Source organism: Sus scrofa, chromosome 15 (assembly GCF_054392235.1).
Source record: "Sus scrofa isolate SSC_HxYL_T2T_F1_AM1 chromosome 15, Sscrofa_HxYL_maternal_Yorkshire_Landrace_v2.0, whole genome shotgun sequence".
NCBI classification, from domain to species: domain Eukaryota; kingdom Metazoa; phylum Chordata; class Mammalia; order Artiodactyla; family Suidae; genus Sus; species Sus scrofa.
Window position 1 is genome coordinate 83488749 of NC_139397.1, and position 26570 is coordinate 83515318.

The 26570-nt window shown below is 37.6% G+C and overlaps 1 protein-coding gene across 23 annotated transcripts in view; it reads right to left on the minus strand.

Annotated features, from left to right (window-relative positions):
* KCNH7 (potassium voltage-gated channel subfamily H member 7) overlaps positions 1-26570 on the minus strand; it is a 501977-nt gene that overhangs the window by 179425 nt on the left and 295982 nt on the right. For all 23 annotated transcript variants that reach the window (XR_014830513.1, XR_014830512.1, XR_014830517.1 and 20 more), the window contains exon 3: positions 705-860. Coding sequence is in view for 17 of the 23 variants with exons in the window: in XM_085001285.1 (XP_084857411.1) it covers positions 705-860 (156 nt within the window). In the remaining 6 variants the exon portion in view is untranslated. The remainder of the gene's footprint in view (positions 1-704; positions 861-26570) is intronic.

Here is a 26570-nt window from a genome sequence, read left to right on the forward strand (position 1 = left end):
GCAATTTGTCACTTTCTCCACTATTTAAAACAAAAAGCCAAAAACAAATAGAAGAAACTGACAATCAATGGAAAAAGATGTCCACAGTGCTTAAATACATAAACCTCACTCATAATAAGAGAAATGTTAATTAAAACTAACTAAAAGGAACTGAGATACTACTCACCTATCATGACAAAAAAAAAAAAAAAATCTGAAAGACTGATTCGCTGTTAGCAAGGCTTTGGAGGAAAGTTCTAATACATTGTTGGTATTAGTGTAAAACGGTTCAAACCACAAGTAGGGGAGTTTGGCAGTATCTAAAAAGATTACAGATTCATTACTTTTTAGACACAGGAATACCACTTACAGAACCATACCCTGAAGATACTTTTGTCCAAGAATATGCATATGCACACATGAAGATACACAGGCACAATTCATTCTGGCATTATTTATAGTAATGCCAGAAACAGTCTAAATGTCCATCAGTAGGGGACCAGTTGAATTACCTATGACATAACCCAATCACATGGCTTTGAAAGCAGCTGATCAATTCTGTAAGGCACTGATGGGAAACATCATCTATGGCTTTTCAATATATACATAATCATTTTACTTAAAATGAAAACATATTTTGAGAACTAAATACAATGAAGCCTGTATTAAAATTAGTACAGTAGCAGAATATCAAGAGCATTATGAATATATAGTCTTTTACTTACGGTTTACAGTTTTGACTGGTAATATTGGGTTTACCCTCTCTGGGGAAGTAGCATTTTCTTCATCTGTCACATATTCAAAATTAATGATGAACATCATAGCCACGCCCTCTTGGTTCTTCACTGGAATTATGTGAGTGTTACAAATGAAAGTGGACCCTGAGGAGATAAAAATGAGGGTTAGGTAAAAAAATGCCATTATTTTTGAAATGTTGTAATATTAAAATTCTAACAAATCTCTGTAGAATTTTCTCTCTTCAATGATCACTGAAATTCAGTTAAAATTTGATTTTATTTCATATTTTATTGCACATATATTTACATAAAAATTCACAGATTTTGCCGGAAAGACTTTATAGGCAATTTCAAGTATTACATTACGAAAAAACAGAATATCAAATCTCATTTGTTTTATATCACTTTAATAAAAAAGACACATTCTTTAATTCTCTAGAATTAACTCAGCCTTTCCTTATATATGTTAATTCTGAATCTACAGGAAATACCTGTGTATAAATAATGAAAATAACTCATTTTGTGTCAGTTTGATTTTAGCAAGTTATTTCATTTTTATTCGTTCATTTCTTGGACATAAAATAGTAAATTATTGACTCTTGTCTTAAATATGTCCTAATGATTCTTTCTTATTTTGTGTGTAAAATTCACAATGACTAAATTACAGTGAATTTGTTTGGTCTGTATTCTGTTAGAAAACAAGAACAAAATTTTTGTCTATATTATGTTAATTTGATCCCTTCAGCCAAGAAGATGATATTCTTTTAAAGGTACAATTACAGGGCTAGTGAGATATATTTTATTAAAACAGCCTGGAAATGAACAAAGGAATGCCTCAGTTTACAACTAATCATTGCTATTCTTTTTGAACAGAAAACCTAAGATCCAGGATTAGGAGAATACAGTGAAGAAGTCAATTTCTTTTTAAAGCAGCTGACTACTGAAATTCTTAGGCCTGCCTTCTAGAGCCAAGTATTCCCTCAGAGAAGTTTCCTTACTCCTTTACCCTCTGAATACTTTCTTTAGTTGTGGTGATAGAAATTTCAGAGGTTAGGGATTTATTTGGATTTAAAAAATACTGTATTTTTAAAATGTAAAAAGTCCAGGAAGATTTTTTTTCAATCATTTAGGCAATAGAAAGTATTTTTGTTTCTCCTTTCCTTCCTCCCTTCCTTTCTAACAATTCACTGATACCATCTTGAATCTTGAGGAGAATGATGGTTCAATGTAGAGGCAGGATCAGGTGGGGAGCAAGATGTGTCTGGCATGAAACTTCAGAGTGAGAGGTCAGAAAGTGAGAGTGTCAACAGCAAAGACTAGGGGTCCCCAGGAAAAATAAGATGGCATCTAGGTGATAAGATAAAAAAGGTCTAACCTCTTTTGTATTTAGTCTCATTTCACTTCCTTATAGTGTGCTGCATGCAGAGGTCTTGCATGTAACTTGATGGATTAGAGTTCCTGCCACAGAACTGCTGTGTCCATCACCCCAACAGTGGGTTCTGCCATCTCAGGGAGCTGTGAACACCACCCTGTGCCTGTGTCTGTCCCTCCAGAATTCTGCCCCTCCCTCAGAGATGAGAATGCTATAAAGGAGCCCCACCAATCGCCTAACCTGTGGTCTGAGAGAGCAGATGCTCTAGAATTTGAGCTCATACCTCTACATTCTGTGATCAAAGAATAAAGCTTTCCTTTGCTTCTGAGTTGAACTTAGTCTCCTTCTTTCCTTTTGAAGGACACCAGGTGGGGCAGGAGGACCTTTGTTGGAGAATGACTTAGGAGGGTCTTTGCTAACAAGAGGACCCTGAGAGGATGGGGAGGGGGCAATAGGAGCCCCAACATCTACAATGGACTATGGGTGTTAATATTCCAAAATGGTGTTCAATGCATGCTCTATTAAAAACAAAGTAAAGAAAACTTTCCTTTTTTCTCATCCCTGAAACTTGGCTCCTGCTGCCAGAGCTGAGAACAAAGGCTATTGTTAATATTGCTATAGATTGAGACATCGCATGTTGAAGGCTTCTTGAGGGTGGAGGCCCTGGAGAGCTAATTATTGTTTACGACATTATTTCTATGGGTTAATGTGTTCCAATTTCAGAGAACTGATTTACAAATACACTTTTAGAACATGTAGTCTTTGTAAGTTAGGGATACCTTTACGCTAGTTATGGTTCAGATTTTAAGTGTGAATAAGCCTCCCAATTTGAAGTGTAGAAGACTTTATTCATAATTAATTTTGCTTTTTTCTATAGACATGGCCCTAGTTTTGCAGCTATTGGAAAGTATAAGAATGACATGTTGCACATTCACAGTCTTCCGTTACATCTTCAATTCATTTAATAAAATAGCTAGAGCAGTTGCCATAGTTTCCATGGTAACAAACAGGATGACTTTAGTAAACAGAAAATAAGCAATTTAAAACTGTTCCATTAGAACTAAAAATAGAATTGCTTCGGGGCAGAAATCATGATACAAAATGGTTAAACAGAGAGTCTAGAGGAGATGCTAGAAACAGCCATTATGTATTTTGCTAATGAACCAAAATATATATTGATTTTACCACTTAAAATGACATTTCCTGGATCATTTAGGGTATCATTGTAAATTCACATATTTGTTACTTAGTTTCAAATCTTTCAACATTTGAGGTTTACTGCTGATTGTACAATAAAATATATAGCACAGATTTTTGAGAAATCAATAAATAAAAGATGTCGGGATAGAGATCTAATAGGTTTGTAATAGAGCAGAGTGATTTTGCTTTCAGTAATAAGGGACAAAATCCTGTCTTTCAACACTAATACTTGTACATTTATTGTCTAGTGCAAGAAATCATAATTATAGTGCCTTATAAGTTTGGCTACGTGCATTGGCTCCATAGCATATTGAGTAAGTGCAATTAATCTGGGATTTACTGCCCACTATCATTGTTCCCTTCATGTTTCTATAAAGCAATATTTCTTCCCTAAAGTCAACGGAAGATTCACATTTACTTTTTTTTCTCTTTTAGTTTTTGGATTTAATGCCTCCATCTATTTTGCATAGACTCCTGGAAAGCAGATATTGAAAGGCGATGCAGGGAATTTATAAAAGAAGAATCAATTACATTTTAGTGAAAAAATATTTTAGCTTGCATAAAGCTACAAACTCCAAGTCTTGTAAAAAAAATACTTTTGTAAAGTAGCATTACCCTAAGAAGTCATTACTATTATACTCCTAAATATTTTTCTTGAATACAACAGTGGAAGCAAGCATAATGGAAGCATAACCCAGCAAACACTCATCTAGCAATGAAGACAAAAATAGACACATTTAATAATGTGCAAATAAGAGAACTAAAAAAAAAAAACCTAGAAATAAAAAGTCCAGGTCTAATTGAAATGAATCTGGTATACAAATGAAATTAACAATGTTTTTAAAGAAGCAGCTTATTTGCAATAGCATTACCCAATAATTATAAAATTATACATGCAATTATACTAATATCAGTTAGACTCAGGTTCATTTCCATGTTTTGTCTCCTGATTGAAAACATTCTCAAAGTGGGAAAGACTGATTAGAAGAAACAACGTTCATTTTAATAAAATGCCTACAATGTTCATTTTTAACTGTAGCCACTGAGCAAGCAAATTCAGGGTAAGCTGAATAATTACTCATTTATTAATAAACTCCTAGTTGGGAGTTCCCGTCGTGGCTCAGTGGTTAACAAATCAGACTAGGAACCATGAGGTTGTGGGTTCAATCCCTGCCCTTGCTCAGTGGGTTAAGGATCCGGCATTGCCGTGAGCTGTGGTGTAGGTTGCAGACGCGGCTCGGATCCCGTGTTGCTGTGGCTCTGGTGTAGGCCAGCAGCTACAGCTCTGATTCGACCCCTAGCCTGGGAACCTCCATATGCCATGGGAGCGGCCCTAGAAATGGCAAAAAGACAAAAAAACAAAAAAACACTCCTAGCTGCACTTAGAAATGAAATACCAAGACTCCTCCCTTTGAGCTGCTTTAAAGATGTTTATTTCCTATGGATTGTTCTCATGGGGTATCCTTACCCCAAAATCAGAAAATGTATAGTGAGCACCTAATATTGGGTCAAGCACCATCCTGAATTCTCAGATGGTAATGAGAGGAACAGCAGTGGAAAAAAAAAAAAATCAGGTTTCTGAATTTACGAAATTTATATCCTACTGGGGAAGAAATAATTTAATGAACTTGTAAGTATTTAATGTATCAAGTAAAAATAAGTACAATGAGGCAAAAATGCAGACCAAGGTGATAGATAATAACAGTGGTTAGAGAATGTTTCTCTTACGGAATGACATGTAAGGTGGGGTGGGCCCTGTTGCTCTGTGGATGACGATTCAATCTGGCAAAGAAAACTGTCAGCATAAAAGCCTTTAGGTCGAAGCATGGTTGTAAGCTCAATGAAGAGCATGGAAGCCAGTGTGACTGATGCAGTGTTTGCGGTCATGGTGTAGGACAGGGTTGGACAGTAGGTAAAGTCAAAAGAGAAGCAGATAACCACACCTTGTAGATTGTGGGGAAAGAAAAAAGAGTAGGAGGTTGAAACTGGCTTCCCATTGCCTTTGGATCTGAAATAGGCTGGGAATTGTAATTTTACAATTGAGACCATTTTCAAAACAAAAATAAAAGACTTTATTATCTAGGAGTGACCTAATAAAGGGAGGATCTGCCAAACCCCATCCAAATCAGTGGTGAATTACTCTGGTGAATAAAGTTTAATGGGATAATGAAAGAAAAACATAAACTGCATTTTGTTCACAGTCTGAGCCTCATTTTATTCAACAGAACTCATACATATGCAAATCTCTTAGGACAGTACCTGGGGCAAAACCTCAGTACTGTGAGCTATTATTTTTGCCTCTTGTTGGAGGGCCTCCAGTGGGGCAAGTTAATGCTCCAGTTTCTCTCTGTAATTTCCTTAAACCTTTTACCATTCTTGGAACCACAAGCTATATTATTTGTTTGTATTTACGGGCACTAACTGGAGATTATGCTTCTCTGAACTGACAGGTGTAGTGAATTCCTCAGAGTTTTAAATTCCTTTCTTTCTAGTAGACTGGGGGGCTCTTTGAAGATTAGAAAAAAAAAAAAATTATAGACCTGGCCTAGAAGAAAAACAAAACAGCAACCTCTGGATATAAAAGCCTTATCAAAGAGGCAGCATTGTTTATCTTGAATTGAAAAGCCTATTAGAAAATCAAAGAAACTCCAAAAAACAAAAGTTGAAAAATTAAAAAGTCCAAAAAACCCCCTAAAATCCAGAACCAGCTGGCTTCACAGGCAAATCTGATCAAATATTTAGAGGAAAGTTAACACCTATTTTTCTGAAAATCTTCCAAAAAAATTGCAAAAGAAGGAACATTCTCAAGCTCAGTCTATGAGGCCACCATCCCTCACCCCTCCCCACCCTTTTTTTCTTTTTTTTAGGGCCACACTTGTGGTATGTGGATGTTCCCAGGCTAGGGGTCTAATTGGAGCCTACACCACAGCCACTGCAACGTGGGATCCAAGTTGTGTCTGTGACCTACACCACAGCTCACAGCAATGCCGGATCCCTGACCCACTGAGTGAGACCAGGGATGGAACCTGCATCCTCATGGATACTAGTTGGATTCGTTTTGGCTGCACCACAACTGGAACTCCCCCATTTGGTTATTTTTTTAACAGATGTTATATTACTCTACTTATGATAAGAAAACACTACAGAGACTTCATCTTCATTCATAATTTACTCTCAAAATTCATCCCCAGGTTTGAAGAATAAAAGAGAAGTGAAAACATTCCATTTTAAAGCATATTTATAACTAGGTTATAAGCTTCCCAAAGCCAAGATATCATCAATCCATGCATATAGGCTCAACACATAATGGGAAATCAATAAATATTTGCCGAATTAATAATGACTCCTTTTACCTGTCCTTTAAGGTGGGATAGCTCATGGAAAACTGTCCACAGGATAAGACCCTTGAGCCCAGCCAGAGCAGCATTTCTGACTGTGGTGAGTCTTAATAAGATAACTTTTGAGTTAGAAGGACCCTTGGATTCTAAGTTTGACAAGTTATTTAGCTTCCCTGTGTTCTGACATTTTCTCTGGAGACTTAGGACAATAGTGTTTAAAGTCTGAGCAGTAGAAATTCCCATTATGGCGCAGTGGAAACAAATTTGACTAGTACCCAAGAGGATGCAGGTTTGATCCCTGGCTCCCTCAGTAGGTTAAAGATCTGGTGTTGCCATGAGCTGTGGTGTAGGTTGCAGAAGTGACTTGCATCCCGCGTTGCTGTGTCTGTGGCATAGGCCGGCAGCTGTAGCTCCAATTCAACCCCTAGCATGGGAACTTCCATATGCTGCAGGTATGGCCATAAAAAGTGAAAAAAAAAAAAGTGAAAAAAAAAAGTCTGAGCAGTAAATGAGAGGATGCATTTTGAGAATGGTGACTAGCACATAATAGATACTCAATAAATGGTAGTTCATGGGAATGGAACATTTTAATATAATATGGTGGATGTAGAAACTGGGTATCCCTAGTGTTACTCTCATTAGAGTTCAGGAAATGCTGGCCTAAGTTTTAAGGCACAGCAGGAATAAACTTGGAGAAGAAGGACGTTCTATGGAGAAGAAACCCATACACAACTCAAAACAATTTCACTTTAACTGCTTTTTAGAAGCCACTATGTGCCAGGTACTGACTGTCCTAAGTACTAAAGCAGGAAACAAACAAAACAGACTCAAATCTTTGCTATTGTGTAGTTTAAAGTCCAGTGGAGTTGGAGGAGATAGAAATACATATGTAAAATACATAGTAGATTAAATGGTGATAGTACAGTATCTAGACTACCATGAAGAAAATAAAAGGGATAGTGAATGGCAGGAGCAGGGAAAAGTTTCTAACTCAGTAGAGTGAGAAAGCCCTCTCTGAGAAGGTCACATTTGAATAAAGAATTGAGGGAGATGAGAAGTGATTCATGAGAATATCTAGGAAAAGAGAAAACAATACAAATAAAGGCACTGTTATGGATAGAATTGTGCCCTCCAAAATTCAGAAGTTGAAGCCCTTACACCCAGTGTGGCTGTATTTGGAGACAGGGCCTACACGGATGTAATTAAGGTTAAATGAGGACATAATGGTGGGGCCTAATCCAACAGGACCAATGTTCTTATAAGAAGAGGAAAAGATACCAGGAGTCTGCACACACAGAAGAAAGGCCATGTGGGAGTTCCCATTATGGCTCAGTGATAATGAACCTGACTAACATCCATGAGGATACAAGTTTGATCCCTGGCCCTGCTCAGTGGGTTAAGGATCCGGTGTTGCCCTGAGCTGTGGTGTAGATCACAAATGTGGTGTGGATCCTGCGTTGTTATGGCTGTGATGTAGGCCAGCAGCTGTGGCTCTGATTCGACCCCTAGCCTGGTAACTTCCATATGCTGCAGGTGTGGCCTTAAAAAGGAAGGGAAAAATGGGCAAAAGACCTGAATGGACATTTCTCCAAAGAAGATATACAGGTGGCAAACAAGCACATGAAAAATGCTCAACATCACTGATTAGTAGAGAAATAAAAATCAAAACCACCTCACACCTGTCAGAATGGCCATCATTAACAAGTCAACAAATTACAAAATGCTAGAGAGGGTTTAGAAGAAAGGGAACCCTCCTACATGGTTGGTGGGAATGTAAGTTGGTACAACCACCATGGAAAATAGCATGGAGGCGCTCCAGAAAACTAAATATAGAGTTATCATATGACCCAGCAATCCCACTCCTGGGCATATATCTGGACAAAACTTTCATTGAAAAACACATATGCACCCACATATTCATTGCAGCACTCTTCACAATGGCCAAGACATGAAACAACCTAAATGTTCATCAAAAGATGAATGGATTAAGAAGAAGTGGTATATATATATATACAATGGAATACTACTCAGCCATAAAAAGGACAAAATAATGCCACTTGCAGCAACATAGATGGAACTAGAGACTCTCATACTAAGTGAAATAAGTCAGAAAGAGAAAGACAAATACCATATGATATCACTTATATCTGGAATCTAATATACAGCATAAACAAACCTTTCCACAGAAAAGAAACTTATGGATTTGGAGAACAGCCTTATAGTTGCCAAAGGGGAGGAGGAGGGAGTGTGATGGACTGGGATGCAGGTTAGTAGATGTAAACTATTGCATTTGGAGTGGATAAGCAATGAGATCCTGCTGTATAGCACAGAGAACTATGTCTAGTCACTTGTAATGGAACATGGAGGATACTGTGAGAAAAACAACATATGTATATACATGTATGGCTGGGTCACTTTACTGTACAGTAGATATTGACAGAACACTGTGAATCAACTATAATGGAAAAATTAAAATCACAAAATAAAAAAATAAATAATAATGGGAAAGCACTAAAAAAAAACCCACAAAAAATGGAAAATCAAAAAGAAGTAAGGTCATGGGAGGACACAATGGGAAGCTAGTCACTATAAACCAAGAAAAGAGTTATTACCAGAAACAAATCCTGCTTGTATCTTGATCTTGGACTTTGAGCCTTCAGAACTGTGAGGAAATAATTTTATGTTATTTAAGCTACCCAGTCTGTAGTGCTTTGTTATGGCAGCCTGAACTGACTAAGATGCCCTGAGGCTGGAGCATGCAGGGCAGGGAGCATGTCTGCTAAAACAGACTAAGCTGAGGGGAAACTGCTCAGAAATCAGGGTCAGAGAAGTAACTGGGTAGGGGAATGGGCTGGGAGTAGAGAGTGGCCAAGGCAGCAAGTCTTGCGGGCATTGCAACGACTTGGGCTGACCATATGAAGGCATTGGATGGATTGAGAAAGGGAAGTGATAGGTTCTGGTCGCTGGAAAGACATGGACATATGGAACATTTTAGGTTGTTAAGTACCTAGGTTTAGATAAACTAAAAGTATACTAGAGCATAGAGGTTGAACTGAGAAGTGATGGACAAGGCTTGAGCAGTAGGTGGTCATATTCTGATGGCCTTCTATGTTCTTGAAATTCAGTTTTTCGTGTTGGGGATGCCATGATTGTTTTAAGCATGAAGTTATCTTTAGAAGAAGTATTTTAATGTACAGACTGAGAACATGGGCTGTTTTAGGTCCTAGGTGATGTGTTAGAGGAGTAATTTGAAAAGGTAGAGGAGCTATTTGAAGAGACAGAAGGCACATTTAGAAAGATTACTTAATAACTTTTATACAATATCATATCAGTAAGAATAAATGGAATAGTTAGTTCCACTGAGCCCATACTGACTGTTTGGCCTTGTGGACTGGGTCACACTTGATGTGGGAGGCAAGCCTTCCAGTACTGGCCCATTCTTTTGTTTCACCAGTTATCTGCTTAAATCTGGAGGAGTCTAGTGAAAACATAGAGGAACTCATGTGACCCAATAAAAACACTTTATACAGAAGCATTATTAACAAAAAGACTGAGCTGTACCTCTGATAATACATTAGGTCTAAAGAAACAACTTTATCACAATAGCCACCAACATGCATAGATTTAACATAACAATCATAATTAAATCATAACAATTGTGAACATATTTAAGTAGTTGAGGTACTTGATGGAGTAATATGGGACTAGAAGTACTTCTTTTAAATATCCAGGAGAGATTTCATACACACACACGTACAAACACACACACACATATATATGCACGTATATGTATGTATGCATATATATAAACGCCTTTTATTTGAAAAATGAAGAACTAGCCTAATGTACACAAACCTGGTTGTCATGATCATGTTCTGTGTGGTAGTACTAGCACTGTCCGAGATGTGAATAGCATGAATTATTTATATTTAATTTTTAAATATTATTTAAAACAATTCTAAAGCCAGAAAATGTTGAGGCAGTACCAGCAAACAGTGAGTGGTAAATTCCTTGGATATGTAGCTCTGTGTAGTCCCTGGAATTGGGCAGACTGGCCTCTGCTATTTGCTAAGCAACCTTGGGCAGATTACTTAATCTCTCCAAGATTTAGATTCCTCATCTATAAAATGAGGAAATGAAGAGAGAGTAACCCACTTTACAGTGTTGTTGGGAAGGTGATATCAGACAATATATGTAAAGTACTTAGCATGGAGCCTGATGTGTAGAAAGTGAGCAGTAAATAAGCGTTATTGCTGTTAAGTGGGGTGAAAAAAAAATAGCTTCTCAACTTGAAATAGCGGTTAAACTTCCCTCAAAGGTTTGATGATGAAATCAAGCCATATAACTCTTAAGGAACTTCAGAGATAAATTCATCAGCTTAATCCCCTTGTCTGTAGAGGAGAAAGTGCATCAAACAGCAATTTGAACAGAATAAGAGCTTAGAAGAGGGGAGATTCTTTTATCTTATAGTATCTTAAAATATGTTTCCTTAACTTTGTAGTAATGTTCTCAGTTTCTTTCCTATATTTTTTTCTGTCCCTGTGGACTGTTCTATTGTCTGCAAAAAGTATACTATGTACTGGAGTTCCCTTGTGGCACAGTGGCTTAAGGAGCTGGTGTTGTCACTTGCCGCGACTTGGGTTGCAACTGTGAAATGGGTTCCATTCCTGGCCCAGGAACTTCCACATGCCACAGATGCAGCCAAAAACAAATCAACTACAATAACAACAACAAAAAGTATACTACGTACTAGGCAACTTTTGTGATAGCAGAACTCTGCCCCTTTTAACAAGCTCCATAGTATATGGAATTTGATATGTAGTAGTTACGTGTGAAATAATTTTTATTTCTGGATTTGCTCTAGGAGTTCAATGATCAGTATTTGAAAGCACATTTTAGGATGAAAGGTAATAATAACGGTTAACATCCATTGGCTTCCAGACACTGTTCTAATGGCTTTGAACTCAGACCTTTCCAGCTTTCACTCTTTCTCCTACATCCATTTTTCTAAACAGTGAGATGTTAATTGATATTACTGGAAAAGGCCTTCGGTGAATGATCCAGTAGAAGATACTCAATGTGTATTATTGTGTTAGAAGTTTTGAGAAGTTCTGTAAAAACAAGTATATATTTACTTTGATTAAAGTGCAACACTTCCCAAATTAATTTCACTCTGAAATTCTACTTTATTTCAATAACATCCAGCTCCTTAGAATGCCATTGGAAAACACTGAATTGTGTCAGCTTTCTCTGAGTTTTAAAGTCATCATTCTGGAATTCCCACTGTGGCTCAGCAGTTAATGAACCCAACTAATTTCCACGAGGATGTAGGTTTGATCCCTGGCCCCACTCAGTGGGTTAAGGATCTGGCATTGCCCTGAACTGTGGTATAGGTTGCAGATGCAGCTTGGATCTGGCATTGCTATGGCTGTGGCATAGGCCGCAGCTCCAATTCGACCCCTAGCCTGAGAACCTCCATATGCCCCAGGTTTGGCCCTAAAAAGCAAAAAATAAAAACAAAAAATAAAGACATCCTTCTCAGAGGAAGGGAGTAAATATCATAGGATGCCTAGGTGCTTATTGGAGAGGGAGGAACTATAGCGGTCAAGAGCCTTAAGTAGGAAGAGAAAGAGAATAGCAAAGGCCAGTGTTACCTACTCAATGTATTTTGCCTGGTGTTGGCCCTGATCTGAGCTCTTAGAAACCCAACTAAATAGCACTGGCATATCTGATCACATATATTGCAACAATGATTTTTCCCATAAGCTAGAAGGTTACCACTAAATAAAATATGATACAGCATTTTGCAAACCAGGTCCGGTTCATACTATTTGACAGAGATCAGGTTTTAAAGTACGAAAGCCCTTGGTCAATAATCCATTCCTATTCTGCACGAGATACTGCATGAGATAACTGACATCTGTGAGGAAATACCTTCACTCTGTTTCCTTGGGAAGTCTTTCCCCTTAATTTTCAGAATGTGAACATATGTGAACCTATAATTACTTGTTGACTCTCCTTTCTACTGATCCATTCCCTGTTAACATTAATGCTCGGCTATTAGATTCTCATCATACTCATAAATGACTGCTGAAAAAAGCAAGTTCAACTGTCTTTTTCTACTTGATAAACCACTGAGAAATTATTTGGGAATTGAAATAAAGAAGAAAAATTCTTACACCTTGTCTGACTCATAAATTAGATTGTCTCTTAAGATGTACTATTATGATTACCCACTTCCCAGCCTTGGTTCCTGTTTAATTTTTGAGCTTTTGGGGTTGAATTAGTGCGTTGGAACGTAGGAGTATTAGAATAAGCTGAGGATGATTTACAGTCAAATCAGGTCTACATTTGTAATCAGGAACTTTGGGACACATTAGCGACAAGTTTTAAATATTTTGTGGTTTTTACACCCAAGTAAATATTTATTTGGTTCAAACTTTTTTTTATAAGGCATATGTCCATGTTACCAAACTTTTGATATATTGTGGGGCTGCATTCTTAAGGCCTGTGAGGCCTGTAGTTGCCCAGTTTAAGAGCCTGGAGTCAGTGACAGAGACACCAATGGTTTAATAGATGGGGGAGCTTACATGTCTGAACTAAGGTCCTGGAGTGACACCCCACTGTGTGCAGCTGACTGGTGGGCAGGATGTGGCAGCAAACTTCACTCTTGTGGATCAGGGGAAATTGCCAGTTATGGGGTAATTGATGTCAGGTTGGCTCATTAGATACCAGGGAAACCAGGGAGGGGCATGCCCCTAACCACCTGTTTACCAATGAGGGTCCTTCTCAGGTATTGGCAATTATCCATTAGATAATTTTCTTCCCTTTCTGAACATGAAGGCAAAAATATGGCTAATGCAATAACTTTTCATAAATCTAGACCTCAAATCGCAGAACTAGAATTTAACATCCACTGAAACATAATATTGTCTCCCTAAAATTATTCTCATCTCCACTAAACACAGCCAAATCAAGACTAATTTGTTTGCAAAACAAGTCTAGTCAATTGATTATATGGGTTCCTCCAAACTGGCTGTGGTGGAATGCCACATAAGGAGTCTCAGACTGAATTCCCCAAAGGCATTTTAAGGCCAGGAGAACCATGCAAAGGCTTGCCATCAGGCTCCAACCTCAGTAGATTCTCTTCCAGAAGTCCCTGAAATATCAAGATTTCTGCACAAACCAGGAGGCAGTCTTTTCCATTTACCTGATAGGGCTGCTTGGAACTCAAGAGTTTTCAGTTTCTGGAGCAATTAGGCACAGGGAAAAGTATGTTTCAATTCTATCCAGAAGTGTAATTTACCAAATTGCTCTAAAGTCCCAAGTAACTTGAGGGGAAGGCCTTCCCTATATCTGCAAAACACAGATCAAAACCAGTAATATTCCAGACAAAAATCCAATAAACATAATCACATTCAGCAGTTCACTCAGTAACTAATCTTTTGCTAACTTTTTACAAAGTTGTTAGGGAACCAATGACCACAACTGCCTGCCTAGGCCAGACAAGATAACTGCTTGCATGAGTTGTCTCACAATGGGAGGCCCCAGCAAGGAACAGGGCACTGTCTGGGAAACTAACCAGGAGAATTCAGGTAGGGTCAAAAAAAGGGAGGAGATGCCAGCCTGTAATTGTCTTGTAAAACTAACTGGAAGAATTCAGGAAGGGTCAATAGTGGGAGGAGACAACCAGCCTCTCAGAATTCTTTGAGCTAGACTCTATCTTGGCTGAGAGATGCATCCACCACCAGAGAGGGCCCTGAGCCAGAATTAAATGGGCCATTGTTCTCCCACTCTCCTGGCAGCCTCCATGCATCAGGGACAACTGCCCTAGGATTACCCCTCAACTTTCAGGATACCCCCGCAACTCCTGGGCCCTACATGTTAGTGGATGTCCCTCACAACTTTCCATTCCCTGCCTTGCATTGCCCAAAAACTTTGTGCTCAGAGGAGTGTCCTTGGTCTACTGACTGGCTCTACCAATTGCTGGGATACACCCTGCAGACCTACAAGGCCTGTACTTGCTCAGCCTGAAGACTGAAGAAAAAGCCCAGAGTCAGTGACAGAGACACCAACAGTTTAATGGATGAAGGAGCTTACATGTCTGAAGCAAAGTCCTGAAGTGATACCCTGCTGCATGTGGCTGACTGCGGGTAGGATATGGCAGGACATGGCAGCAGCAAGCAGTCTTAACTCTCTCTCTCGAGAGGGGAAATTGACGGTTTTGACGTCAGGTTGGCTTATTAGTTACCAGGGAAACCAGGGAGGGGCACGCCCCTTACCACCACCCCTTTGATCAGAACAATCACCAGCTGGGGCCTGGGGCTAGTATGTAGGAAGGTCAGTCACAGAGTAGGGTAGAGGTGAAGCAGTCATTCATTGGGCAGGGGGTGTACAGAGAGGAAGAGAAGAGCCATCTTGAGTGGCCTAATCCTACATATATCTAAAGGAAGCCCATTCCACCAAACTTCCATTTATTCAGGAAACCTCGTTAACACTGAACTAACTGAATTGACTCAGCCTATGAGCAAATCTGTAGATCACAGTGGTAGGTACACACCACTGTCAAGGTCAAACACAATTAGAAACCTGAGGTCAGGCACCGCCATTCAAATGTCATTGCTGACTAGAGCTGTACAAAGCCATATTCCTGCATATGCCTGGTATGCTCTGTGCATGGTGTACCCGTGGCTGTTGAAAGGAATTATATATTATTTGCTCTCACTGTGTTAGCACAGACCTTGAGGGGGATTAAAATTAGGCTCTGTCTGAGACAAAAGTGATAGAAGCAGAAAAAATTGAAATTAAAGGTATTTCTCTAGGTAATTTCACCCTCCCTTCTTATAACAAAAATTTCTATCCTGTTTGACCATTGTAACTTGTGATTTTCATTTTTATTTTATTTTTTAAATGCCTAGGCTATTGTTACAGAATAGCAGAAGGAGCAGAAAGGATGTCATGTCCTGGAACTAGTGAAAACGGGGCTTTTCTTCCTCACTGGCAGTGTTAGTGGGGAACACCCTCTCCCGGGCTTTGACACCAGGCTTTGGGGCATGTTGCTATACAGATGTTCTCTGATCACAAAGACTGCCAGAGGCATGGACCCGCAGCAGACACGTTATGGAGGGATTGCTTTGCAATGGTTTTCAGCTTGCCCTGGATATATTTTTCCAAATTCAGTTTGGAAAAATATATCTCTCTATCTTGCTTCAGCACAGCAAGATAGAGAGATGTTCTATTTAAAATTCACCGAGACCACACTTCTTGTGGCTTTAGTATTTTACCCATACCAGGATTCACGACCTAGCCTCATGCCTTTTCTAGGTAACAGAGTAGTGATTTCCATGGTCCAGCTATTTGCTGAGACCACACAGGTAGAAATGGGATGGGACAGTCTGAGCGATGCACACAGCAACATGTTTATCTGAGGGGCGGGATGTACTTGCTGTGTCCATGAGAAAGTGTGTAACCTAAAGGTTAAGTATAAAGCTTCTGTATCAGATTGTTAGGGGTTGATTCCTGGGTCTGCCAGTTCGAAGCGCTTGAACTTAAAGTTACTTAACTGCTCTGACACTTAGATTTCCTATTTGTGAAATCTGGATGATGATGTTACCTATTTCATGGAATTGTGAAGATCAAATGCGCCAATGTCTGCGAAATTTTTATTTATTTATTTATTTTTGTCTTTTTGCTATTTCTTTGGGCTGCTCCCACGGCATATGGAGGTTCCCAGGCTAGGGGTGGAATCGGAGCTGTAGCCGACGGCCTACGCCAGAGCCACAGCAACGCAGGATCCGAGCCGCGTCTGCAACCTACACCACAGCTCACAGCAACGCCGGATCGTTAACCCACTGAGCAAGGGCAGGGACCGAACCCGCAACCTCATGGTTCCTAGTCGGATTCGTTAACCACTGCGCCACGACGGGAATTCCTCTGCGAAAAATTTAAAACACTGCCCTGTGTACTGAAAAAAAGTGTCAGCTCTTATTATCATAAAGAGATGATCAAAGCATAATTTTGAGTCCTGCAGCCATTGACTGAAAGATAAAACAATCATTTTTATAAGTTGAGGAAGGGGGACAAAATATGCATGTAATATACCAATTTCCCTTACGTGCAACTAACTGACCACCTACACTCTGTATTTCCAGTCCTTCTGGCTTCTAACTTTACAATTTCCTCCCCAGACCTTGCCTCTAATTTGCCTCTTGTCCTAAATCTCTTCTGTGTCTTATCTTCTATGAAAACTTACCAGTCCATATATTTAAATAAAGGTCTTTTCTAAGCCCTTGCTGACAGAGATACCTGGGGCTTAATTTCCACATAAATCTCAACTCTGGTGTTTGAAACTTTTTGGCAGATAAACCCTCTGCTCTTTGGCTTTCCCCTGACTAGAAATATGTTGGGCATAAAAGCCGGGGTTAATTCCATCAGCTGAAGGTTAAGCCGTTAGCTTCTCTAAATAGGAACCTCCATCTAAATGTCAATGACTTTTTCCTTTTGCCTGATGACTTTGAAGCTGATTAGTGTTTCTGTATGTCAACATGTTACCTCTCTTAGTTAATCTAAACCCACTTGATAGGAGCTTCCTGGAGACAAAGCCCTCTATCAGAGAAGTTTCTCTAAAGATAGAAATTTCAGGCACTGTGGTGAGCCAATGGTAGAGATGTTTTGATGGCAATGGAGACTTTTATTGTCCCTCAAATGGTGAAGAAGGACTGAAAAAAATATTGGATTAAACACACTGGTGAGACTTCAATAGGCATTATAAAACTACTAGCAGGGTTGATCTATCATGTATTAACATTTGCGAAGAAATTCAAACTTTCAAGATGAAAAGAATTTATTTCCTAGATTTATTTCTTTTACTGTCATTGTGAATTTCTAGGGACAAAGAAAATGGGCAAATTATATACCATTAATGCAAACAGGAACGAGGAAGGAACCAACATTGAGTCATCTAGTAACACTGCTGAAAAAGACAGTAAGAAGGCCCTATTCCAAAATTTTGATTGACAGAAAGAGATTGAATTAACACCATTGATATTCTTTAACGCTGTTCCTTCTAAGAACTGCACCTGAGAAGCAATCATGTATTTCAAAGTGTCTTTGGGTGGATTTTATGGAAAGCTTCTCAGAGAGGTGACATCAAATTGCATCTTAATGGAGAAAGCATAAATATTTCCAGACTCATTTCAGAAGCCATGGTGATAGGGAATACTTGGCAAGATACATAGACAGCAAATGATATTTGAGAGCCCAGCTGAACAATGGCGTATTTAGCTCCTAAGCCACATCCTTTCTAACAAGGCATTGAGAAGGGGGTGTAAGTAGTCTTGGTGTTTCTGCTGGGTTCATCAGTTTTTCCTTCCAAGTTTACTCTCCATCCTTCTCCTCCTGCTCAGAATGAAGGGAAGATGCTGAGAGGACTCCCTTATCCTCTGGATTCCAGTTGGGTTTTAGCCAGTGGGGACTTCCAGCAAGAAATTCCCAAGAAATTCCACTAATTCCACCAAGAAATCTGGGTTACAGAGGGTTGGATGCATCCCTCACTAATTTTCCATTCCTGGCAGCCCTCAGCATAAGCTCTCTCTTGGGACTCCAGTAATGCTCACTCCCCAGCTTGTCCCTTCTAATGGTTCTCTACTGTTACTGAGTCCGGGACACTGAACCATTCTTTATTGCACTTTTATAAATGATTATTTCATTAACTCTTCAAATTACCTGATTCGAAAGTTCAAAGCATATTTGAATACAGATTCATGCAGGATAAAAATACTACCAGACAAGGGAAGTTAAGTGGAAGCTTATTAAGCAGACATTCCATCTTTAAGGAATAAAGATGTAACAAAATACTGGGATAATGAAGATACCTTAGACAAGACAAAGAGAACCTGAAAAATTAGGCCAGATAATAGTAAGGCACCACATTTGTCCCCATATAGATTGGCAGAAATTGTAATCATGACAAAATGTGTGTCAGTTATTTGGATAAGATGAATGACTTTTCAAGATTAAATTCCTTTAGAACTTCAAGGGGGATGAAATATAACAGATTTAGTTCTGTACAGTGGTCAGAAGAGTGGCATATTGCTAAGTGGTAATAGCATGATCAAATTCAACACTTAATGAAAGCAAAGCAAACTAAAAATATCCATCTAAAGGAGGGTGCTTAATGATAGAAAACAAAGAAATAGCTAAAACTGATAGAATATTTAAAGCATTTTTTTAAAAAACTACCCATTAATATCCCTTTAAGTCACTTAAAAGCACCACAATGTATTTCAAAGAAAGTAATTTGACCACAAGTCCTACATGACTAAGTGACAAGACTATAAACTTTAATGAAGAAAACAAAAAATTAAGACTCTTTTCCAAAGTGAAGAAATTGTGAAAAAGAATTAGGGAACCTAGTAAGAGTCAAATGTCAAGTGTAAAAAATTAAGATAAAATAATTTGAGGGACACTTGCAAAGAATTTCTAAACAATTAAGTTATTGGACGATTAAACAAAAAAAGATCCACTGGGGAACAAATTTGATCCCCGAAATTCTACTCACTGTAGAAAAGGAAACACATAAAAATTCTACTAGATATGGAGGAGTTCTAGAAGCGCATTATATAACTAGAATGCATTAAATGTGTTGTCCAAAAACAATATAAATAAATCACTCCCCATATCAATATTTAAAGTATTCAAGGTGTGGTTCTGGTGCCTGAAATATATTATTTATTATTTTGATGATCAATTTGCTAGTCAATGTGATTCCCACGGTAAGCATGTCAAAAGCAATCAACAGATTAGGGCTCTTCTATACCAGGCAAAGTACTGAGAATAGTAGTAAATTATAGGACACTAAAACCCTGTTGAGAATAATGTGTTGGTGGAAAGGTAACATTTTTGTGTAAGGCAAAATCTGGTCTCTTGGCGGTTTTTGACTTTAAATAAAAAAACCAAGGAGAACCGAAATGAAAAGAAAATAGAAATAAAGCAAAGGAAAAGGAGAGAAATTGTTAGCTGACTCCTCTGGACCTAGCACTGTGGTAAGAATTTTAACACATCTATTAAAGAAGAACAGTGTTCCAGAGGTGGGAGTTACTGTCTCCATCTTACACAGGGAGACAGATTAAAAGAGCTCCATAAGTACATCACTAGCTGGCTAAGGTCCAATGGCTGTTTTCTAAAAACCTGTTAATATTTAAATAATTCTAAATGAATTACTTACATTAAAAAATAATTAACAGAGATTTTAATTTACCAGAGATTTTAGATGGTTATAAAAATTGAATCTTAGTCTAATTTGGACAGTATTTTGCAAAGTTAAGAAGCTGATTCAAAGAAAAGAAAAGGGAGTTCCTGTCATGGCTCAGTGGAAACGAATCCTGTGTTGCCGTGAGCTGTGGTGTAGGTCACAGATGCGGCTCAGATCTTACATCGCTGTGGCTGTGGCTATGGCTCTGATTCAATCCCTAGCCTGGGAACCAACATATGCTGTGGGTACAGCCCTAAAAAGACAAAAAAAAAAAAAAAAAAAAAAAAAAAAGGAGAGAGAGAAAGAAAAAAAAGAGAATCAAACATTTCTATGTCTAGGACTTAACATTGTTTGGTAGATAGAATTCTAAGCCGATCCCCAAGATTTTCTGCCTCTGGTATGCACACCTTGTGTGATTCTAGTCACAGTACATATGATGGGTTTAACTCACAATTCATTTCTGTTCTACAGCAGAGTTGACTTTAAGAAAAGGGAGATTATCCAGTTAAGTCTAATGTAATCATTTGGAACATTTAAAACAGTTTCTTCTGGTCACAGAAGGGGAAGTCTGACTGCTGGCCTAGAATAAAGCAAACTCCCATGTTTGAACTGCTGAGACCAGAAGCCCCTAGAAGCTAAATGCGGCACTGAACCAACAGGTAAAAGGAAAACAGGGATGCAATCCTACAACCACAGGAAATGAATTCTGACATCCACCAGTGATTTTGAAAAAGACCTGAGCTGGGGTGAGAATGCAGCCCGGGATGATAGCTTAATTTCAGCCTCCTAAGACCCTGAGCAGAGAATCCACCCACACCATACCATGCCCAGGCTCCTGACCTCTAAATCCATGAGCTAATATGTGGGCATTGTTTTTAAAAGCTGCTAATTTGTAGTATTTTATCAGGCAGCTATAGGAAACTAATACACAGCAGAAATTACTTCTGGAATTGTCTCATCTGCTATTTTTACAAAAGTTCAGGTGGCCAAACATTAAAATTATAGGAAGCTTGTGTATATAGTAGAATTTTGACCCATGGGGAATACATTGAATGGAGAGCATGCTGGGTTGACGGTGTGAAATGGCAGAAAAAGTTTTAGTGTGGGTTTTAAGGCAGGGCATTGTAGGAAGAATTAAGCTAGATGATATTTGTGAGATAATGGATTACTCTCAACCAGCAATTATGATTCATTAAAGAGCTACAGTGAGCATTTTCATTGCTCCCCATAAGCAAAGGCTCAGCATGCTACTGTTGAGAAGACCAACAATATTTCTGAGCATCCTCAGGAAAGGTGTTGGAAACTAACTAGAAACAAAAGGTCTGTAAAAACTATAAGGTAAAACATTTCCTAGAATAATGTGAAGAATTATCCTTCTTAACAAGACATCAGAAAGTGCATAAATGATAGACAAGGTCCCAGATGTGCAATGAGCAACATTTTAATGAGCAACAGGCCAAACTTTCTGAGGACATACATCTTACAAATATACCCCTTACCTGAAGAATTAAAGATTAAGGAAGGTTTATAAAAACAAATGAATAAAACTACTGCATAGTTGGCAAGAATCTGAAAGTCCAGTTAGCAGGAATCACTGTTTCTTTCCCTTTCCAGATGTTTCCTTTCATGTCCAGGAAGTTAGGTTAGTTTGATACTTCTAACCCCTCTCCATCCCTTTGGTAATCTTGCCTTGGGAAGGTAGTGTGATTTATTTGGTTGGCAGAATTGGGACAATTTGTTGGGCATGCTTGACTCAGCTCCTCTTTTTACTTCTTAAGAATTAGCCTGATTAAAGAGTGCACATTTTCTTTTCTGCATGTCTCTAACTGGGTAGAGAAGGCTGTTTCATTCTGGGGTTTAATATTAGGATGTTTAAACCTCCCCAAAATATAACCAGTAAATGCCATTCTAAACTTTATTTATTTATTTTTGAGAAAGAAAGGTGAAGTTTTACTCCAGGAATTGTGTTCTCTTATCTTATTTTTTTCACTAAAGATCAGTGTTTGGTAGGGAAAGAGGTGCTATAATTGGGTCTCCTCAAAGGTCTTAATGAGAACAAGGTAGTTCCTCTGAACATTACACAAAGGAATTCTTAAAATTGAAACCAAAACTAAAACATAGTTTTATTCATAACTGACAGTATATTTAAGAAATGTGTTACTTTAAGACGTCCTGAAATTACAAAGGATATCAAGAAATGCTTAATGCATCTAATCATGACACATTTTAAAAGTATTGAGCCCCACATTTCTGAGGTCAGATAACTAGGTTATATAATTTTGTATAGTACCCTGGTATATTTTAATTCATTTGCTCATTATTCATGCAATAGTCTAAAGCCATGTGTCATTTTTAACATTTGAAAAAAAAATTTCCAGCATTGGAAAGATTTATTATGTCAAAATATAAAGAATAAAAATCACCTTTAAGCCACAATATGGAAGATTCACAATCCTAATTCTCTTGTGTATGTTTCTTCATTCACTACAATTTTATAACCTGGGTGTTTAATTACTAAATTCTTGATGCAGGATGTGAATTTTACATTTCATAATTATTCCAGGAGTTGTTATAAGCACTATGGAACCAATGGAAAAGTATGACTAAGAGTAATTAACCTTTTAAACACAAATCTCCCTAACAAGACAGTGACAAAAGGAGGTCTAAAATGAAAACCCTGACTAATTGGCCATGTTAGACATCTCATTCTCATAGTTCCCTGGACCCAGCAATGAGGAATACATGTTGCTTTCATCTAGAAAACACAATTTAAGAACTGTCTCTTTTCTTTTTCTTTGCAGAAATCGAAGGAGTCAAGGGCAATTCCAAAGGGCTCTAACTACCCTTTTATATGAATCTCCTCAGCAATTTTAAAAGGATTTTGTACTTTATTACACCATTGTACACTGATAGTCTCTTTCACAGAATTCTCTTGTGTTATTCATGTATGAGTTAACTTCCCAATTTGAGTGTAAGATAAAATTATGCCATTCCTTTGATTTATATTTATTAAAACCACATAACCCTTCTGTGCATAAAGGTTTTGATTCAAGTTTAGTGAATAAACTTCCAATAGTAGGTCCTACCAGAAACTGCATAGCTATAATTCATAGTAGGGGCAGACCTAAAGTAACTATGTTGGTTGTGTTTGCTTACATACCACAGGTGTACTTCTTTATAAGGTTTAGGGAATATTGGGTTATCAGTGAATTAGGGATCCTGGATTCAAGAAACAAATCACAACATCCTTGGCATAGCTACAGAGATAGTTAAAAATCATTATTACAAAACTCAACAAAAGGAAGATGTAATTTACTCTGTACCTTTTGCACAATTTTGGAAGGATACAACTGGAATGAAACTTATGTGTGAACACAGAGGGAAATGAGTGATGATTACAAAGAGGTAGAAAATATAATTACATTTGTGCTCTCATCAGACTCTAGCACATTGTTACTAGCTAGTCATACTCTTCTTAAACTATATATACTTGGCTTTACTACTTTACTATGTACTGTGTATTACTTTTACATACTTTACTATGAAGAAATGAGCTATAGAAGTCTTTGTCACAACATACTTCATGGAGAGTGTACTAGTTTCCTATTGCTGCTACAACAAATTACCACAAACGTAGTAGCTTCTAACAACATAAATTAATTTTTTACAGTTCTGGAGGTCAGAAATCCAAAATGAGTTGTCAGGGCTGCATTCTGGAAGCTCAAGGGATGAATCTGTTTCTTTGTCTATTACAGATTCTAGACATCACCTGCATATTTGATTCATGGCCCCTTCCTCCATTTTCCTCCTTCCTTCCCTCCTTCTTTCCTTCATTCCTTCCTTCTTTCCTTTTCTTCCCTTCCTTCCTTTCTTTTCCTTTTTTTTTTCATCTTTCTCCACTTTCAAGCTAGCAAATATAACATTTCTAATCATCTTTATATCATCTTTCCTCCCTCTGCTTCTGGGGCCACATCACCTTCACTGATTGTGAAGTTCCTGACTCAATTTTAAAAGGACACTTGTGATTACATTGGGCCTGTGTGGAAAATCCAGAAGAATCTCCCCATCTCAAGATCCTTAAAACTTAATCACATCTGCAGAGTCCCTTTTGCAATGTATAATATATCTGCAGGTTCTGGGGTTTAGGGCATCGACCTCTTTCCAGGGACATTATTCAGCCTACCACACGGGATATCATTTATTTATATATCTTTGTCTATATGACGTCTAGAAAGAGAAGATTTTATACTACACTGAGAATCCACAAATTTATGGTAAAATATTTTATGTGTGCATCACATGTCTCCATGTAAAAGATTTATTGAGCGAAAGTTGCCAAAACAGCTAGGGGGTCAATGGGGAATCCAGAATAGGCAAAGGAGAGGTGCTTACAGGAGGCAACTTGGTTAGAAAGTGAGGGCTAGTAAACTTACTTCGGGACTATGTTTTTATAGTGTTTAATATTTTTGAACAATTTTTATGTTTATTTAGAGGAGTATTCAAGATGAAGGGCTAATGAAACTACTGGAGCCTAATTCTTCCCTTCCTCTCCTCCATCAAGCCAAACCTCTTGGGTCTACTGCTGTTAGTGCCTGAATATCCTGTTTGAAGAAGTGGAGAAGAAGAGATGAGACAGGCAGTTTGGTTCCACTGTGTGGAATTTTCTTGGGGTTGACACCAATTAAATAACTCACTCTCTCTGATATTTTATTTTAATCTTTATGTCAGTTTAGTGTTAGCATGCTAATACCGGTTTCATTCAATTTCTCATTATCTATGATTTGATATTTTTACTCAAATTCTGTTTTAAGATATTCACCATATATTTGGAACTTAGTCTTTGATTTGAATCTTATATGACATAATGAAATAAAGGTTCTCTTTATGACATGCTTAACTTATTGTAGCTCCTGGATTCTTAAACTAAACTTGATTATTTGGGAGGCCTGATAATATCATGAGGATTTTAGGTTTTAGTATTTTCTAGTTTTTTTGTGGTCTTTATATATTGGTTTCAACAGCATTTTATTTGCATGATCTAATTGAGTAAAAAATTAAATACATATTAAGATAATTATTTTTCCAGTTTTGTTATTTATAGAATCCTATAAGATAATTTTAAAAATATTTATTTCAGTGTTTTATTACCAGCTCACATTGGGGAAAAAATCAAATAGAATTTTGGGTAGTTTTTACATATATTATTTCTTTTATAAATTAGAATACAATGTGGTATAAGAAAGGATGAGGCATATTTCTATGTACTGTTATAATACTATATCCATGTGATATAGTGAAGAGTTAAAAAATTAGCTTGAAAACTAAACATTTATGATTCCATAAATTTTTGCTAAAAGTGTATCCATATAATTATGCATGCTTAGAATAAAAATCTGGAAGGAAACACATTTATATATCAAACTGTTACTAATTAAAACTAGGATATTGAATACATCTTATATTCTAGGCTCTGTTATAAACATTTTGTATGTATCATTTTATATAGCTCCATGACAAGCTATGAATTATTATTATCTCGATTTTGTAGATGAAACTGAATCACAGAGAGATGAAATAATTTGCCAAAGACACTTATCTAACACTATCTTTGGGATGTGAGTATTCAAATGACTCTTACCTCTACTTTGTTTACAGTCTATGCTGGAATTCTCAAATATAAGTGTGTATTATTTTCATAATTACAAAAAGGAATAAAAGTATTTTTCATTTGAAAAAAAAGATCTTCATAAAAGAGGAAGTCAGTTGGGAACATCTGATTGCTATTTACTTGCTCTGATACATTATTTAAAATGTAAGAAAACTGATACTTGAAAACCTATTTTACTGAGTCTTCAAAATCCATTATTTTTTAAAATAAATTAAATTTAGATCCCGAAGTCCCCACACAAATAATTGAATAAAAAGTCAATGATGTTTTAAGTCTTTGCATAAAAATTCCATCTTTTCCTAAAAACTAATTTTCACAGTAAGCTTCAAAACATTTGAAAATAATGTCTTCATATTAAAATTAGTTTACAGCATCAATATGATGGGATCCCTAAAGGATTTTAAAAATCATATTGGTTTTAGTAAAACTGACAATCACATTTGGAAAAATCATGTACAGATAGTGTTTTGGTTATCTAATGCTATATAGCACAGATAAATAATTTATTATTATTTTGTGTGGTTAAGTTGAGTCAATTTGTTCAAGCTTCGGTTCCCTCATGCTGTTTCAGTTAAATTGCAGTTGCAGTCTTCTGAAGGCTAGCCAAGATGGTGCATTTCATGTGGCTGGCAGTGGAAGCTGGCTGATGGTTGGGAGCTTAAGTAGCGCTATTGGAAAGCTTATGTGGACCTTCTCCAAGTGGGTTGGGCTTCTCAGAGAATGTTGCCTTAGTGTCTAGAGGAAGCATTCCAAGAATGAGTGTTCTCTTGTGACCTTTACAAGGGGCAGAGAGAAGCTGCCTGGCCAATGAAAGGCTAAGCTGGGAACTAGGAGAGCATTATTTCTCTCATGTGCTATTGTTCGCCGAGGCCACAGGGTCCACCTATATTCAAGGGAGTAGCAAGTTAGGGTGCCACTTTTGCTTGGACAGTGGAAAGATAGGAGATAAGGGAGGTATTGGTGCAGCTGTCTGGAAAAGACCACCTGCTACAGTTGATTAAAAAGCAACCTTCATCTAGTGTCT